Below are 18,738 nucleotides of genomic sequence, written 5' to 3'. Positions count from 1 at the left end.
CTCTCTTTCTCTCTGTCGCGCTCCCCCTCTCTTTCACACAGACGCACACACATTCTACCCATAGCCACGCACTCTGATGAACTCGTGTGCACAAACACCCGAGGGCACAGCCAGTGGCATTGCAGGACACACAGACACACACTCCGGTTCATGAATCAGACGCAGGGAAACACATGCCTGGCGATGAACATGTACCAGATTTTGTGTGCGTGTGTGTGTTTGTTGGTGTGTTTACTGGCTGCTTCCAGCACGGAGAGCTGAGCGGTGTTGTGTTCCAGGAAACAGGATGTCTCTTTGTTTGGGTTTTATTCTGTTGGTGAACGTTAGCCGCTTCAGTCCCCTGGGTTTGTGTGCGTGTTTGCGCCTCTTTGTCTGTTGGTGTTTTGTGCGTGCACATGCACCCGTGCAGGTGTGTGTCTCCATGCGGCCACATGTTTGTGTGCGTGTGTGTGTGTGTTTTGCCTGGTTGTGTGATTCAGCCTGAATCCAGAAATATTTGGTTAAAAGTTCGCACAGAGGGTTGACAAGAAAAGTGTGTGTGATGTGCATCAGTGGGGGGAGTTATAATGGGACTCATAATCTTGGCTGTGAGATTTATCCACATGTTGACACCATGATCAAAGTGGAGTATGTTCCAGATTTCTATTGTAGAGCACACGGACACTAATGCACAATGCAAACCATGTTTTATTTCGACATGATTTACTGTTGGAAAAAACACTCACATGTCCATGGAGTACACCATATTCACGCAGATGCCTCACAAGCATTGGAGGTTTATGCACATTACAGCGGCTGATCACATGTTGTCAGTGAACAATGAAAGGCCTGTCCTCTGCCTTTGGTGCCCTTAAGGCCACCGCACATGTTAAGTAGACAAGCAAACAACGAACAGAATCTTTTGAACCAGTGTATCCATAGGTCACATTTTCTCTTGGTTGATCGCCAGCCATTGTTATTAACTTCATAACAAAAATTTGTTATTTATATCTTCGTTTAAATTTAAATTGCAAAGATGTGATTACGCTTTGAGGGATTTGGATTGAATAAGTGGATTTAACTTTGTTAAAATTCAATTAATGGCAATCATGCACTGAAGCATCAAGAAGGATATTGTGGGAATTTCCTTTTCCCTCGTGTGTGTTTGTGAGAAGTGTTTTAAGTTTTGTTTCTCTAAATTTGATTACCTTCAAATCGTCCTAATAAAGCTTGAAGCTTTCTGAAAACTAAAGGTACACCGCACAGCGGGTTTCACCTCAGAATGTCCTACTTTTTAATATAAATCCCCCTGTACTGCACCAGAGCTGCAGTGATTTTGTCCTACCCATAATATATTCTCAGAAACAAAGGTTCATATCGCAATGTCTCCTTGACTCCACTGAGTTGCCTGTGTCTTTTCATGTTTTGTCTGCTGCTAAACATACAAGAGAGTTTGAAAAAAAAAAAGTTGTGAATCACACGCTGGCCTTACACCGAGTCGAGAGATTACGCTCGGTTTGGCAGAATTATCCCTTTTAGCCAGAGAAAAGTTCAGATTCGCTGTCAGCAGCAGCACAGCGGGCAGCACGAGGGCCGTGTTTTGGCACCGTGAAGCGTGTGAGTCATCTGGAGGGGAAGAGAGAAAAAAAGAAGTCAGGCAGTCATACGGAGAGAGGAGGAAGCGCGATCGGGGTCAGGATGACTTCTCTGTCTGGCCGGCCTCCGCTCTAGGGAGTGTGTGTGTGTGTGTGTGTGTGTGTGTGTGTGTGTGTGTGTGTGTGTGTGTGTGTGTGTGTGTGTGTGTGTGTGTGTGTGTGTGTGTTTTTCTCCCACAGCTGTCAGGATGTGCGGTACAACAATTAGAGGCAGACAAAAAGGTGAACTCTATTGGAGGCAGGAGGGAGGCTGATGGTTGGAGGGAGGCTGATGGTTGGAGAGCGGCGTAGACTGGCAAGGTGGGATATTGGATGAGATGGGCAGAGGCGATGGATGAGGGATTTCGCACTGACGCTGGAGGGTGAGGGAGAGACGGGTTCAAAGAGGGACTGACAGCATGATAGATGAAAGGGCTGAATAAGTGAGCAAGGCTCGGAGACACTGTGCGAGTGCTAATGATTGACTGCATGCTAACAGGTGGTAGCAGTTTTGGACTCAAAGCTACATGTGTCTGCTTCTGTGTGCTTCTGAGCGTGACTGTGTTTTTATTGTTGTTGACCAGTTGCTCCCGAGTCGTACAGTACACAGAATATCTTCTCTGTTGTCCAACACCAGTCAGCCAACTGCGAGAGTCCTTCGACTGTGCGCGTGCACACACACACACACACACACACACACACACACACACACACACACACACACACACACACACACACACACACACACACACACACACACACACACACACACGCAGCTCAGCCAGGCATCGCCTGCAGCCACACTCTCCTTCCCACCACTGCCTCCCTCATTCATCTTTCATTAGCCTAGCCTCACACAGGAGAACCCCCCATCTCTCCCACCACCTCACGTCACTCCATCTCTCTCCCCTCTCTCTCTTCCTTCTCTCACTCTATCTAACCTCGCTTCTTTTTCCCCCTCTCGTCTTATCTTGGTTTCTCTCGCACGTAATCTCTTTTGTTTGTCTCGCTCGTGTCTTGCAATCTGTCTTTTTGGATATCTCTCCTCCCCCTGCCTCTCTCCCTCGCTCGCTGCCTCCTTTTGCTTTTTAGTTTTTTCCCATTTAGCCTCACTCCTTCAGCCCTATCCCCTTCTCTCTCTCTCTCTCTCTCTCTCTCTCTCTCTCTCTCTCTCTCTCTCTCTCTCTCTCCTCCTCCCTGTCCTCCTCGATCGTCCTCGGCCCTCGTTCCCCTTCTCAGCCTCGCTCTTGCACATTCTCACCTCTTTATCGTGCACTCCTTTCCTCTTCCACTCTCCTTACTGTGCGGTGCCATTTCTCTGACACCCGTCTCTGCACCCCCACCACCACCACCACCACCACCACCACCCGCACCCCCCACCCCTTCCTGTCTCTCTTTCTCTCTCTCTTGCCCGCTCTCTCTTTCTTCCTTTCATTTCGCTCTCCGTCTCTCCCTCGATGGAGGGGAAAGGCTCTTCGCCTCTAATTGCGGCTGTTCCGTTGCCATGGCGCGTGTTGCTCAGCGCTGTGAGGTGCTGTGCGTGTTTGTGCGTGCGTGTGTGTGTATGTGTGGCAGGCAGATGATTGCTTGCTGCCAGCTCTCGTTTCCCGGACGCCGATCGCGTTTCTTTGCAGCAGCAGGAAAAAAAAATGAGATGCCAGAAATAGCCCCCCTTCACACAGACCCGCTCACTCTCACCGCTATGCTGTCAGAGGAACACACACACGCAGGCAGACACACACACAAACACAGCATTTCCACTCCACCTGACATCCTCAATGCATATGACCTAGGTTATACTGTATGTACACACCTCTGTGCACATGTACAGGTGAGCCGTGTGTTTATATACATCTGCGTGTGTCCGACTTCCTCTATATGCATGCATGTGTGTGTGTGTGTTTCCTGCGTCTCTAAGGAGGTTGTGTGGGGAGTCCTGATTTATTTCACCTTTAATGGGAAGTGAAATGAATGTGAGCAGCAGCTGGTCTGGTCCTTGGAGATACAGCAGTCGGCTAACCCAGAAAACAGGCAGCTCCACTCTGAAATGGTCCTCACTCCGATGGGCGCCAGGACGCTCCACGAGCTGCGCTGTTGGTTTTATTTTAAGCAGAGTTGAGGCGTTTAGTTGACACCCCTTGCTCAGAATACCTTCCAGCTTCTTTTTATCTCAACCCTTGGCCAACCCAACTTGTGGTTTCCTTCCTGTTGCAACTCTTCAAGGAGTTGTTGGAAGGTAAATGGAGACAGATTAGTGGCGAATAAACCGTGCAACCTCACGTTGCAAAAGAGGATAAAAAGGGATTATAACCAGATTTGTGGACGAATCTCCATAATCATCTTCTGTGCTTTTCACCTGCGGTTCTCACTGGGTTTTTTAAGGGGAAGAGAAAAACCAGCCGGTGTCTGCTTGCTGCCCTGTTTAATAAAGCTAAAATGCCTCTAACCTGTCATTTAAATTTTGACATTCACAGGAGAGCCAGACAATAAACCTAAAACTTTGCAAAAAATTTAACAAAGTCAACCAAAGTCATTTCCGTATATTTGAATAGTTAATTAGATCAGACAAGAAGGTTGCGTTTTCCCTGTCCGTTTGTTTGTTGGCTGGTTTGTCTGTGTGTTTGTTTGTAAGTAAGATTACACAAAAACTCGCGTGCAGATAAACACGTGGAAGGATGTGGTATTTTTCAGGGAAGAACGCATTTAATTTTGATGGATCCAGGAATTTTTATCACTTTCTTAAACATTGTGACATGGCATTTTTTGGACATTTTCACTAATTTCCCAGGGACATTCATGGGTCCTGATGAAAATAATCAGGCACATTTAGGGGACTGATATCGATGAGTGTGGGAAATTTGGTGCAGTTTGATGAATGTAAGGGGACTGATGAGCCTCGGCGGAGAGATGCGCTCTACTGAGTGACATGTCATACTATCATTTGTGATATCATGTGTACTACGAGTCATATCTACACCTACATACATACAGTGGGTAGGTACTTGTTGCCTTTGTGTGGGTTCATTCATAACAGTCGACTCAACAGTGTTCCCCCTCACACCTTTAATGATGTATTCCACTGTAAGCACCCAGTGGCCTCATTCTTATGGAGTAAATGGTGAAATTACAGTTGGACGAATGGATTCAGATGAAGAGTAGCTAATTGTGAATTGGTCATATGAGCACACTTTGGCTTCAGTGAACAGATTAAAACAAATTTAAAGCTGTTGGAAAATAGCGCTTACTTCAAGAGGAAAAACTAACAATTTGTTCCATCACCTTAAACACTGACTTTCTTACAATATGATGCATGCATAGCCCACAATAGACAATGGCAAGCTGAAGGGGCAGTAGTCACTCCATAAACCAAAGTGTTGCAGAAAGAATAGAAGCCATAAAATGTTTTTACTGTTCATGACTTTCTCGTTATTGTTTGGTACAAAAAGAAGGAGAAGGGGGAAAAAAAGGTCTCCTGCACAGAAAATCTTGAGCACAGATGTGTTCAAAAGATTCATTGCTCTCAAAGGAACTGTGACAGTTAATCATGATGTGACTTTTAATAGTGCTCAGACCTCAATGATATTGAACATATTAATTAATTGCAAATGTTTGCAAAGACAAAACCAAAAAAGACCAGCATGGCTGCAATGATTTCTAGCCTTAATCTCAATGGTAGTGTGTCAATAAAGACAAAAATGCTTATATACCACTTACTTTAATCACAGTGTCTGACCCAGACAATCTTCTGTTGCTTTCTTTATTGTGAAAGAGAAACTCCAGAAAATCTCCACACCCATTTGCGTAGGCCTTTTCTGGAGTTCATGAATTAAAAACTTTACTATATCTTTAAGGCCTTTATGCCAACTTGTGTTGACTGTGGGACAGGATTAAACATAACATTGAAAGTAGGTGTATTTGATTTATATTGTCAGTACAGTGTAGATACTGTTTCTGTGCGGGAAGTTTTGTGTGTTTGCCTCTTGTGTCGTCACTTGGCTGGTGTCACCAAGGCTCGTTCCTTAAGGGACGTGTGTGGCACTCATCTGGTGATGTCACTATATTGGCAACGCTATTGTGATGTGATTAATGTGGAAACCGGAGCAGCGTTATTACCAAAGATTTCACCAGATCATCATCTGTTTAAATAACTGGAATTAAGTCTCATCCTGTGACAGTCAGAGGTGAGCGACTGTTGTGTCTCATGTGACTCCTCGTAACCGCAACAAAACAGTGGCTCTTTTCTTCAAATGGTTGGTTTTGTATTTTCCTTCCCTGCAGGTCCCAAGCAAGTTGGGGATGACTTTCTCGACCCTGAGGTCAACCACCGCGGCCGGTTAGTTTACTCTGAACGCCCAAGCCAGGAACAGTGCACTTGCGGAAAACGCTGCGAGCCGTGCGCGGTTTGATTGTCTCGCTAACAGATCAATAAAAGACATTAGCGGCAGGCTAACCCGGTGAGCAGCACTAATACAGGGTTAATCCAGGGTTAATGGCTGAGCAGCATCATTCTCCGAGGCAGCCATTAGTTCGCAGCCACACCACACAATATCAGGTTCACCTCCTAGTCATGCCCCAGGCTCCCAGCGAGATAGGCACATGGATGGGAATTGTAAAGAAAGGAGGATCACTCTCATGAGTCAAGATAAAAATGAGATATCCAGACAGACGAAGCCCAATGCAAAGAAATGGGAGAGAAATTGTGGAATGGGTGGCAGCACGTTGGGAGCGTGCACCGAATGAAAAAGGAGGAGAGGATGGGTCGGGGGAAACTGTGGCAAGGAGAAGCAGGAAACCGAGATGAGAGAAAGGGGAGAGAAGGAGAGGAAGGGAGTTGAGCGCTACACTTCTCCCTGTCCTTGTAAAGTGCTGCGTGCTGTCGAAGCGGCAGCCAAGAATGTGTCAGCCCAGCCGTCTCACGCTGCCTAATGGGCTCTTAAACGCTGATATAAAGCTCACTCGCTCTTTCACCCTCCCCTTTTTCCTCTCTCTCTCCCTCCTTCTCTTTTTCTGCCTCTGCTGTTCGCTCTCATTACCTCTCGTTCTCACCCTGTCCCTCACTCTGTCACTCACTTGTCCTCTCCTTCTTTTTCTCTTGCTCTGTCTATCACACTCTCTCCCCTTTTTCCTGTTGCTGTCTCTCCTCTCCGTCTGACTTCTCCTTCAATTACTCTGTCCCCACCTCCGAAGCGCTCTCGCAGGGTGTCTCTTTATTTACAACTTTTTTATAGATGAACTCAACACTCAACACTCTTCTCTTTGTCTCTTTCTCTCTCCCTCCAGACTCCACAATGCCTTCTACCCACAGGATCCGTCCTTCTCCCTCACCTTGTTGCATGTCCTGTCGGCGCCACTTCACGGCTTGGCCAATGCCTTTGTCTTTGGCCTGGATCGGGATTGGTGGAGTCTACTGAGCCCCACAGGCCTGCAGGTACAGCAAACTCCGGCTATGTCTACAAAATCGTTCCTATACAATCTTGATCCAGACAATCATTTTAGCTCTGTATCAGAAACAACGTCTGACCACACTACGTATCACACCCAAAAAACCCTCATCTCGTGACCATACAGTGGCCATGCATGTACCGTGAATGTACAGGAAGCCAATTTTCTACTCTGATATTGGCAACCCCAATAAAAAAAATAAGGTTGATTGACTCCTTTCAGCTTTCCCAGTAGAGGAGTTTTTCTTTTTGGTTTTCTTCGTCCAGTGAGTCATGTTTGACGTCATGAGCGTCTCAGAGACCATCAAGTTGGAAACCACGCTGTCTTGTCAATGTCAATATCTTGCACGTTTTGAAGAAGAATTTGCTGTTCGGTGTTCTTTCCAAAATGTAAAAATCAACAAGTACACAAAGGTTTCGGAAGTTCAATGCACCTCATAATGTTGCACATTTAAAAGTGCAGTGTCAGTGTCAGTGTCTTGACATCCAAAACAATTAAGAAGAACAATTTTGGGCTTTCACCTGGGTGTCCTGTTTCTGACAAAGCTGATAAAAAGCTGTGTCTACTGCAGATTCATTTGACCTTGGAGTGAATGCTGATTGTTTGCAGACAAAAGCCACATGTTGGTGGGATTTTTGACCAGTGGAAAAGGGGGTTTAATTGCAGATAATACAACAGATGGGGAAAAGTAAGAGCAGAAATTTCTTTCCAATCAGGTAGTGAATGCAGATGACTGGGTCATGGTTTCCAAATCTCCTGGTTTCTGTCCGTCCAGACTGAACTGCAGCCCTGGAGCTTTTGATTTAAAATGGAAACAGCAGAGTTTCCAGAAGTCTATGTTATAGAGACTGGACATTTTTGGGGGGCAGTGTGGACACCAGGCGAAAAGCAAAAGTGATGCCTTTTAAAACTTAAAAAAGTAGCATTAGAAACATACATCTCGAGCCCTATTTTACTGTGTAAAGTTGTTGTGTTGACATATGCTGCTTAGCGCTAGACTCTGACTGGAATGTGTGTTAGAAGACAAAATATTGGACTAATTAATATTTTGATGTGAAGTGAAAAGTCAGGGATTCACCAAAGCTGTTACACTTCAGGGTGGATGTGAATGTCTATACCCAACACAGCTGATGTAGATTTTGGGCACATGACTGTCGTAAAATTTCTTGGAAATACATCCGGTAGTTATTGAGATATTACATTCTTGACTAAGTGGTGGATGCTGCCATCTCTAGAGCAGCGTAGCATTACTAAAAAGCCATCACTCTAACAAACTCAGCATCTGGTGAAGTAATTGTTGAGTCATTGAGGTGAACTAATGTTTGGAAGATGAGTGAAATCACCTGACAGTCATATCGTAGGTTGTAGCCATGCCCACGTGGTGTGTTCAATTGCTTAGTATTAGCTCAGAGAATCACAGCACAGGTCGGGAAATTTCCCCAATTTAGAGCCTGATCAATGACAGTTATCTTCATTATGTTCAGAAGTCCTGATTTATTTATTTAGAAAAGTAAATCGAACATTTTTAAACCACTTCAGAAATTCACAATTAGTGACACAAATAGGCTAGATAGAGCTAGCATTTGTAATAGCTATCTGCATTGATTTTACATTTACACTTTTTGATCGGTTTTTGATCACTAGAGGGCAGAAAGACTCCAAATCAAACTTGCAATGACAAGCATCTACTTGCTGTCATGTCACCTGTCATGTTGTTGGCAACAAACAACTGCCTAGCTACTGAAACAGAGGAATATGTAGATGCCTTCGCAGTTAGCGTGTGTTTCTGGCTTCCATTTCAATTGGAGTCCAATATTCTCACTCTGATTAGATTTGACTTGGTCTGCCAACTCCTGAAAATAATATCTGGTGTTTCTTTGCCTAGTTAAATATACAGCCTCATGTTTTCTACAGTTGTCTCCTGTTTGATATTGAGCAGGCTGTGAACAGTTAGCTTGTGTTAGCTTCTGTGCTTGGACATCTTCCAGTTTTAGGTTTGTGTGGGTCATTATTTTCTTGAGCTTTCTTCCCAGTACGGAATAATTGCTTTGGAAACAATGAGCTGAAACTGGCTGGGAGCTGTGATTGTCCTAACTTGTCTATACTAGCTGAATTTCCATTTAAGTTTTGTGGAAAATTTTCAAAATTTCTCAGAAAATCTGGAAAAGACAACGACCAAAACTAAATATGCAAGTGATGGTGCTAATTTTCCAGTCGGCTCCCATTAAATGGGCGCAAAACGTTGATGTAAGCTTCAGTCAAACCTTAAACAAAGAAAAGAAAATTGGAAATTGTCTCGAAAATAGATAAAACTTTAATTTAACTTTGAAGTCACATGTTCAACGTACATAATCATTATCTCCCTACGCCAGTTTCTTTTGCTTTGGGTTGCACTGTTCTGATATTTCCTCTTGGGGGTTTTATGCGTTAATTGAAAAGGTGCTTAAATACAGAAGGATGGAATTAAACTTTGTTCTTGTAGAAACACGTGAGCAGTGCAGCAGCGGGAGTCTACACAAAGGAACACAGCACTGCTGTGTACTCAATCGATATAGTTACACACATAAAGGGTAGAAAAGAGATCTGGAGTCCGAAATTACAAATTGTAGTTGAGTGCATAAAACGAACATCAAGGCTGTTACACAGCCAGTGTAGACATCTTCACCCATTAAAATTAAAGCCAATTTGTTCAGTTAGATGCACATTAGACAGACAACTGTGATGGCTGAAATGTGTCCAGTGTAAACAGGGTAACTGCAGCACTCACATTAGGAAGAACCGTTTCGGCTGAAACAAGCAGGTGTGCCTTAGAAAATTTATTGGCAACATGATTAATAATTGATTTATCACTGAAGTAATTTTTCACGAGGGAAAAGTGATAAATCCGCTGATAATGTTAGAAAGTGAATATCTCTCAATTTTGGAAAATTGGTCAATTAGTTTAGTGGCTGATGAAAACTATGAACGCCATTTTTCATTTTTTTCCTGACAGTTCATTGATTTAGTGACTAATCAAGAAAATAGTCAGAAGCTTAATCAATAATTAAACAGATTGTTATTTGCCCCTGAAATATTTATAAGAATGTTGAGTTCGAGCAACACTAATACTTCTTATAAGTATCCAGGCATAAACTCACCTACCACCTGTGGGAACTGTTGAGTTTTCTCGACAAACTTAATTTGGCTCTTAAATTAGACTGAACAAAATATCTTGTATTACAATCCATTCTTCATTTTTGCCATGGACTTTTGTGTGAAGCACTTTGTAACCTTGTTTAGATAAGTGCTATCTAAAATAAAGTTATTATTATTACTTTGTTTGGTCTGGACCTTCAGACTTATTCAAAACTTTCCAAAACGAATTGAGCCATTGATTGGTTCATTTGCAGTGTGAAACTAAATTGACACAACATTAAGCAATAGAAGAAGAAAAAGAAGCGAGTATGCTAGCAGGATTGCTCGTAGTCTTTGTCTGCGACAATTGAACGATGAGGACGTACGTTGCTGGTGGTTATCACATAATGATATGACAGTGGCAACAAAATGTATTATTTCAACTTCTGCATTCAAAAGGAGACTTCTACTCGGCAAATCGACTACGCGCTAACGTCAGATTCCCGCCAGTGTACAAACCAATAAGTGTCAGTTATAAGTAGACACAGCCCACGTAGGTGATGATGACAGGACGTACGTATGTCTTGCAGAATTCTTTAATGCGCCCCCTAAATTGTACTGTGAAACCAAAACTAACCAGTGTATGAACCTTGATTTGGACTTTCGGGTGCGAAAACGCCTTTAGTTAACTCATGAGCTAATCCCTGAGAAACTCTGTCTTTTTTTAACCTCTGTGTTTTGAGCCTTCTGCTTAGCTCCTTCAGAATTTGTAATTACGCTACTTAACTCTCAAAATTAACTTGTACTGTCTATCACAGGTGTTCACTCATCACCTATGCAGGAAATAATTGTTGGCTCTTGTACCTAAATCCCCTTTTTCAATAATAAAATTAAAAACCCACTGACTTTATTTTTTTTATCTTTCTCTAACTTAGCTTTTAGGGAAATGTAATGAAGACAAGATTACCAGAAAGAGGATGCTTTTACGTTTGAACCACAAACCACATTGGTTGCATTTCAATAAACACCACAATCAATACAGCTCCCAGCAGATTTGTCTCAATCTACAAACATTGACAGTATCTGTGGATATGAGCCGGACCTGATATTGAACCACGAGCAAAACATTCTCTGTGGTCACTTACTCAGTATCACCAACCACGCTGATAACGGGTCAGGAGCACAATGTGGAAGAGTGGAATGTGTGGTATGACCTTCAACCCAAATGTCAATGTTGCACTGTGGTGAGTCGGGAGAGAGAGACAGAGGAGTCAAATGGAATCTCAATGTGTTCGTAAATCACAGAGAAAATGGTGTGCGTGTGTGTGTGCGCGTGTGCGTGCGCGCGTGTGTGCGCGTGTCAGAGAGAACGAGACAGAAGGTGAGAAAGAAGACGAGAGAGGGAGAGCGAGAGATACTCACACACATACACACACAGAGGCGGCATGTGTGGTCGTGCTCTATCGTGACTAACAGCTGGTTGTTATTCATCTTGGCATGCGACTCCCAGCAGCCCCCACACATCAGGTGTGAGATTGGCTGGGGAGAGGGGGGGTGAGGGAGAGAAGGGGGAGGCGATGGTGGGGGGTTTGTAACAGCATCAAAACATTCATCTCTCAACACAACGATTCCGCGCTTTCGCACCAAACCTGCCTCCTCCGGCTCCCTCGCAGCCCCGCTCTTTACCTGCGGTGCTTTTAGAGACGTTTAAAGGATCAGTCCAGAGTTTTTTTTCTCTGTGTCTTAATACACGACACATGCTATAGACACACTGAAAGATTGTTGGCTACTGTCAAAATCCCTCCTGTTCATACTGGACCTGAAGTTATCCATCAATAACATGACTACTAGCTTAAACGCTACAGTCTTTATTCTAGAGAGTAAAGCTGGTTTCAGACAAGAACTCTGGAAAAGGTCCGAAAATTTGGTCCAGACATTTTCAGGAGTTTGCCTTTCACTTGAAGAATGCAGCAGGAGATTGCCTGGGTCAGACAGGAAAATGTCCAGAACATTCAGGTGAGGGGTAGCGTCTGGGTCGAGAAGGAGGCAGGACATGAAGTATAAATTCAGCTGAAGAAAGCATAGTGTTTTTGTTTACGGCACAAAGACACTGGCGCCGGCTCTTATCGCCAAAAGCTCTCGAATTTTGTATTTTCAAATTTGAAGTCTGTAACTTCTATGTGTATGACACTTCTTTTCTTCCTGAGATATTTGAATTCTTCCAGTTTTGTGTCTGGCACGTGTTAGAATATCCGGACATTTTCACTGTTCTATTCTCATATGGACATTGTACTTGGAGGCTGGCAAGAGAACGCAGCAACTGACTGACTGCGATTTCTCATGCAGCCCCTTCGGAGAATTTCCGGAACATTTCTGGAGTTCAGTGCATGTCTGAGAGCAGCTAGTGATTAACATAGGTCTGGTAATGTGCCCATCAATGTCTGTTTCCAGCAGAAACAGCATCTTCCTAAATATGGCGACAGTTGCTTCTCATGAAAAATGGCAACAGAAAAATGTTCATGCAGCTGTACAGGCTGTGATAAGTCGACAAACAGAAATAACTTAAATCACCACATTTTTATTGTTAGCTGCTCCCAGCAGCTACTAATGCAGCTTCCATGTCATTTGAGATGGCAGTGGTGGGATGGATACGTCACTTGCTACTGATTGGTTCGGACAAAACAAAGGACCCCAACAAGAAACAGGCTTGTTGTCAGGCTTACTGAAATAAGTGAAACAAAATGGCAATTGAGTCTGATAATCAGGCCTCTGCGCCTGCAAGGCTTCGTAGATAAGGATAGATTTCACTGATACTGGCTCTGCAGCAGAGAGGACATTGACTGCTGGGGTTAGCTGTTCGTAAGAGCCGGCTCACTGAAGTACATATACATCCTTCTACATTTCTAAAGAAGAAACCAAAGACTGTGGTGGTGGCCATTTTACTATTCTCATACAGACAGAAGACTGAACCATGTTTCCAAATCATTGCAGTCAACTTTACAAAATTTTAAAACAGGCTTCATACTCCAATACACACACCTTTGTGTGGGAGTGTAAAGCATCTGTGCATCTTCTCTCCAGTCAGACAGTGACCAGCTGGCTCAACTGCCAGTCGTGTTTCCCACTCAATCCAGCGGACAACATACAGGAGTGAGTGGTCTGTCACGATGGTCTGTCACACAGCGCTCTGGAGTAAGAGCCTAAAAATAGTTCCCCTCTTTTTATTTATTGACTTGAGAATTGAATCCTGCCTCCAAGACTTTTGAAAGTTCAGCAGAAGCTAAAACAAGATAAGACTAAGTAGACTGTTCCAATTATAAACCTGTTGCGTGTATACAAGGATTTTACTGCAACCAGATTACCTGAATGACCCTATTTCTGCCAGGATCCTGGTTTCTGTGTGAATGTAAACATTGTGCTGCCTCTCTGCCTTGTACCTCAAGTCCTCCGCTGTTGTTTTCTCTCTCTGTTCCGCAGCTGTCTTTGAGTCGTCTTGTCCTCCCTCTCTCTGCCTATATCTATCTCTCTGTACTGTATGCACGCCTCTTCTCCCTGCCTCCTCTGTTCCCTATACCCTGCTACAGCATTTCTGGCATTTATCTCATTATTTCTGCCGCTCTCCTTTGTGTAGCGTTTCCCTCCCACCTGTGTGCTCCCACCCCCCGTTTCTCTCCATCCTTCCCTGATATTGATCTGCATTCTAGCCATACAGCTGAACTGCCTGTGGCTCTGCAATGAGCTCACCTCTCACTTCTCCTGCGTGTATGCGAGCGTGCATGCAGGAAAAAAGCTGTTCCCATTCTCGTATGTCTCAGCATCTCTTCATTCTCTAGGCCTTTTTTAACCGGGAACCCACCGTATTGCTGTAAAGAAGTCCCAGGCTCTAACGTTTACACAGACATGGATCTGGCTCTGTGGCTTTACCTCCGCTGTTGGCTTTTAGGAGACATAATATGCATCTTGAGTTTTTCTTTCCTCCAGTGTGTTATATTGTTTTTTTGTGAAAAAGTTAAAAGGCGTAAAAAGGCTGTGAAAACAATTCTCATGTACTGTCATTTAAAACAGTCAAATTCACTATTAAGTTGTTGTCATTTACATTTTTTCTGTCAACTGAATACTGATAAGATTATGATTTTTTAAAACCATAAATGTTACCAGACAGACAGACGTTCCTACACCACGGCACTGCGACGTCAATCAAATCACCATTTTTACGATCACAGGCTTGTCGAACAAAACCAACATTAATACAACTTGACAGCTGTATTGTGCGATTGTTTGTTTTAGTATTGGAAAGGAATGATCAGACATGATTACACTCAACAGAGAGTCTTTTGTCTCATCGTCAGTGCTGTACAGCTGCCAAGCAGGTTGTGAGTTTTCAATAAGCTCTGCACTGAAGGTTTTCTCCTCTCCACACCTAGCAGGCGTTTGGACCGTGAACAGCCGTGCGTTAAAGCAGGCACGTTGTTTCAAATCCCGGGGAGAAATGCGATCGAGGAAAGGCCAGTCTGAGTAATAAAGCCACGAGTTTGAAAGCTTATCTTTCATCAGAGCACTGAACAACAGTTTATAATGCTATGACGAGGTTTTACAATCCTGTGAAGTTATAAAGGCAGCAATTATTATACCTTATAACACGATCACATGTCTCAAATGGTAGAATTACAGCGTTCACACATCAAAGAAATCGACCAAAGGTTGAGCCACCTCCAGCTTCTTTTGTCAGATAACTCTTTATTTTATGTATTGATTAGATTATTAACATCCTGCTTCATATCCAGAGGTTCATTTATTGTCAGACGATATCCGATGGACTCCAGGATTGGTTCACAACTGGCATTAAAATGTGTCGTGACTGTGTCTCTCTATTCATATAAACATGCATGGTGATGCTCTTACCCAGTCTGAGTTTATAAATGTGTCCATTGTCAATGTGTTTGTGTCAGAGCAAGCGAGAGAGAGAGAGAGGAGCCAGGAGTGAATCAATGCACTGTGTTTGACTATGGAACAAGATTTTATCCATTTAAAAAAAAAAAAATTGAAACCATTCTGTGTTGATCAGTGTTGATATTGTGACAGTGGCCACATACAAATCACATGCGTCCCAGAAGACCTCCAAATGTGGTCGGAATGTGATCAGATCCCAAGACGCATTGATTTGACATTTGGCCGCATTCAGACCTGAACTTAGCACTGACCACTTGTGTTCGGATCACTCAGGACAGATTTTAATACCAGGTGGGATCGGGGGTCTATGTGTGAACAGAGGGTGAAACATTTTTGGGAAGCTTAGTGTGAACATGGTCTTTACACCAGCACAGATAGTGAGTGTTAAATCCTAACCCTCTGTGTGTGTGTGTGTGTGCGTGTGCGTGCGTGTGCGCCTTTTTCTAGCTGGCTCTGCAGTCGCGGCTGTGTGACAGGACTCGGATCGGAGAGTACCACCCCGGGGCTGTGCGCTACACACAAGCTGACCTGGTCGACCTCAGCGATGACGACGATGACGATGACACCAACGTGCTCTTCTACTCCCCCGACATGACCCTGAAAGGCCGAGTGCCCTGAGAGAGAGAGAGAGAGAGAGAGAGAGAGAGAGAGAGAGAGAGCTGAGTAGAGGGACAGAGAGAGAGAGAGAGAGTAGACAAAAGAGCTGAAGGAAGGAGGGTCACAGCCAGAGAGAAACGCAGCAGATTAGAAACCGAGAGGAAGAAAAAAAGAGGTAGGGAGGGTATGGAAGGGAAGATTGGGGGGACAGTCAGGCAGATAGAAGCCGGAGATGAGCTGTCAGGTTCCATTATTAATCCCCATCCTTTACTATTTAATATCCTAAAGACACACACACACAGAGACACACACACACTACGTGTAGAGCAGCAGCTCCCTGCAATGCTATCAGCCAAAAGGAGTGGCTCTAAAGATCCTCCGAATGTTAAAGATATCTGCTGCACCCCAAAGGTCTTAAACCGATTTCCCTCTCTGCATCACCTTCTTGATTCCTGCATTCTGCATCTGTACTGTGGCAAACCACAAAAAAATGAATGGAGGAATAAAAAAAAAAGATAAAGGACTACTGAAAGGCAATCATAACAAGGTGTTAGTTTAGCATTCGCAGCAATTACCTTTTCACTTCTCTGCAGGAGATGAGGTGAAAAGCGGGCCTTTCAAAAAGCACCCCGTGTGTCAGACATGAAAGCATCTTCAACTACACGTAGATTGATCCCAGCACTGAACTACTTCCCTGCCAATGAGCGAGGTACAGTGGAAATACAGAAAAAGGGTTTTAAAAACAGTCAACATTACCTGGTAGTACAAAAAAAGTCCCAGAACACCAGTGGTGCTTGTAAGGAGTCTCTCCTTCCTCCGACAGTATTTGTTTTTCTCTTTGTATCTGAATTGTATGTTACTGTTGTTTGCAACTTTCGGAAGTATTTCTTTGAAAAGCTTGTTTTGTATGTTTTATGAAATATGAAATTGTTTCTAATGTAGTATTTATATAATAGGTCAATGTACTGTATATCTGTATATATTTGAGTATACACTATTTTTGTACGTGCCTTGGACTGGAATGTGAAGAAAAGCCTGATGCACTCACATGACAAGTCGAGAAAGAGCTTGATTCAATATGAAGCCTTAAGAACAAGGGACAAAAAAAAGAAGCATTTTTCTAGTCAAACAAACACCTACACACACATAAGCTGTTTTCAGACATGAAAATCGGGTCCGGACATTCCCTTTCACAAAGGAATTAGGCAGCAGGAGGTTGTCTGGGACTCAGAAAGAAGAGTGCTTGCCACATTATGGTGAGGGTTGACCCCTCAGTAGAGAATGCAGGGGGCCGGACATGACGTATAAATTCAACTGCGAAACAGTGTTTTGTTTACAGCCCATTGGCATTGTCTCTTATCGGCAGGTTTCCTGAATCTTGTCTTCCTATGTGTATAGCTCCTCTTTTTCATCCTGAGATATCTGTATTCTTTCATTTTCTGTCACGTTTTAGAAGTGGCATCAACACACCCAATTTTGCAGATATTCTTCTGCTTTATTCTCACTGACATTTTACTACGGGGCTGGCAAGAAAAGTTCCAGAAAATATTTGGCGCGAGTGAGACATTTGCATTCTCACAAACAGTCGCCTCTGGAAAATGTCCAGTGGTCAGTTCATGCCTGAAAGCAGCTCTTGGACATTAGACAAACATGCTTCTCATTAAATTTCCCCGTCAAAAACCCCATTGGAAAAGATGACACGTGACACGGCAACAGCCTGTGACGCTTTGTCGTCTCGCTGCCGTTGAGGGGACATAGCTGAGGTGTGATTGGCAGGAGAATAGAGTCACTTTATATTCATCCTATAGCCCCATGTGGGTTTCTCCCCCCAAATGTAAAGGTTTCATCACTGTCGGTGCACGCTGCCTGCTGTCAGCTGCCTCTCTGACGAGTTGAACTAATGAACCGACACTTGACCCTTTTTACCCTTGAGTTGGTGAACTTTTCTGCTGGGCCTCGATGACACCAGAGTGCAACTTTGGTTTGCAGCTCACAGAGGCCCACCGCTGAATTAACACACACACACACACACACACACACACACACACACGTTCTGTGCCCCTACCCCTCTTTTGGCACTGTTGCTCGTTTTACTTGACTGCGCACTCCATCAAATAAATGAGCAGGAGAGACATTTCATAACAAAGCTCTGGCTGGGCGTGTTTATTTCATTTTCACATTGATGCAATCCCTCATTCCTTCATGCCACTGCCCGGGCTCCGGTGGAAATGTGTGTCCGCTTAAATGTGTGTGTGTGTGTGTGTGTGTGCGTGCACGTGCGTTAAGACATCCCTTAGACCTAGGGTGCCCAAATAATGGTTATTAATTATTGGTCGGACCCTGCTGCACCCCCTGCCGTCTCTCCAAATCTGGTTAACTGGATTTTGATTAATGAAATGTGCGCGCCATGTCCTCCGGAAAACCAGGCTTTTTTCCTACACACACACACACACACACACACGGCTCTCACACAGACGTTTGAACGTTTGGAGCCCCGCACCCTCCTCCATATAAAGAGCCTGGAAAATAAGCGAATCTCCCTGTCACGCAAGAAGAATTATTATTCCCTCCTCATATCGTCGCATGCGCCGTAATTGGATACAATTTAACACCCGCGGCCCACGGGCATGTCGGCAGGCGCACTGCCTACTATTAGCTGCTCACCTCGCCTTGCTTCGCCTCCCTATCATTTGTCAGATCTGTGTTTGTGTGCTGCTGCTGCTGGTGGTGGTGGTGTGTGTGTGTGTGTGTGTGCGTGCATGCGTGCATGTGTCTCTGTGTGTGTCTGTGCATGTGTGGCTCGAGAAACCGGAGCCATTGTTGGAGTCCGGCCATGACCTAGCTGTGACGCACAGAGGGAGAGGGGAGAGGAGGAGAGGAGGAGAGACGGAGAGAGGCGACAGCAGCAGCAGCAGCCCAGACGCTGAAAAACAAGCAGGAGCTCTGTCACCACGGAGCGAGCAGCGAGCAGCGAGCCAGGCCTGATGGCTGCGTCCCCTGCGCAGCTTCCACCTGAAGCCTG

The 18,738-nt window shown here is 44.3% G+C and overlaps 1 protein-coding gene across 1 annotated transcript in view; it reads left to right on the top strand.

Moving 5' to 3' along the window:
• The window catches only part of si:dkey-100n23.5 (cyclic AMP receptor-like protein A), a 49,013-nt gene extending 31,151 nt beyond the window's left edge, over positions 1-17,862 (top strand). The window contains exons 12-13 of the mRNA XM_035175063.2: positions 6,894-7,041; positions 15,567-17,862. Of these exons, the coding sequence (XP_035030954.2) occupies positions 6,894-7,041; positions 15,567-15,737 (319 nt within the window). The 3' untranslated portion in view covers positions 15,738-17,862. The remainder of the gene's footprint in view (positions 1-6,893; positions 7,042-15,566) is intronic.
• Positions 17,863-18,738: the final 876 nt, after the last annotated feature.

Source organism: Hippoglossus stenolepis, chromosome 13 (genome assembly GCF_022539355.2).
Source record: "Hippoglossus stenolepis isolate QCI-W04-F060 chromosome 13, HSTE1.2, whole genome shotgun sequence".
Classification (NCBI taxonomy): domain Eukaryota; kingdom Metazoa; phylum Chordata; class Actinopteri; order Pleuronectiformes; family Pleuronectidae; genus Hippoglossus; species Hippoglossus stenolepis.
The sequence above is the reverse complement of the archived record's forward strand: the minus strand, read 5'-3'. Positions and strand labels throughout refer to the sequence as shown.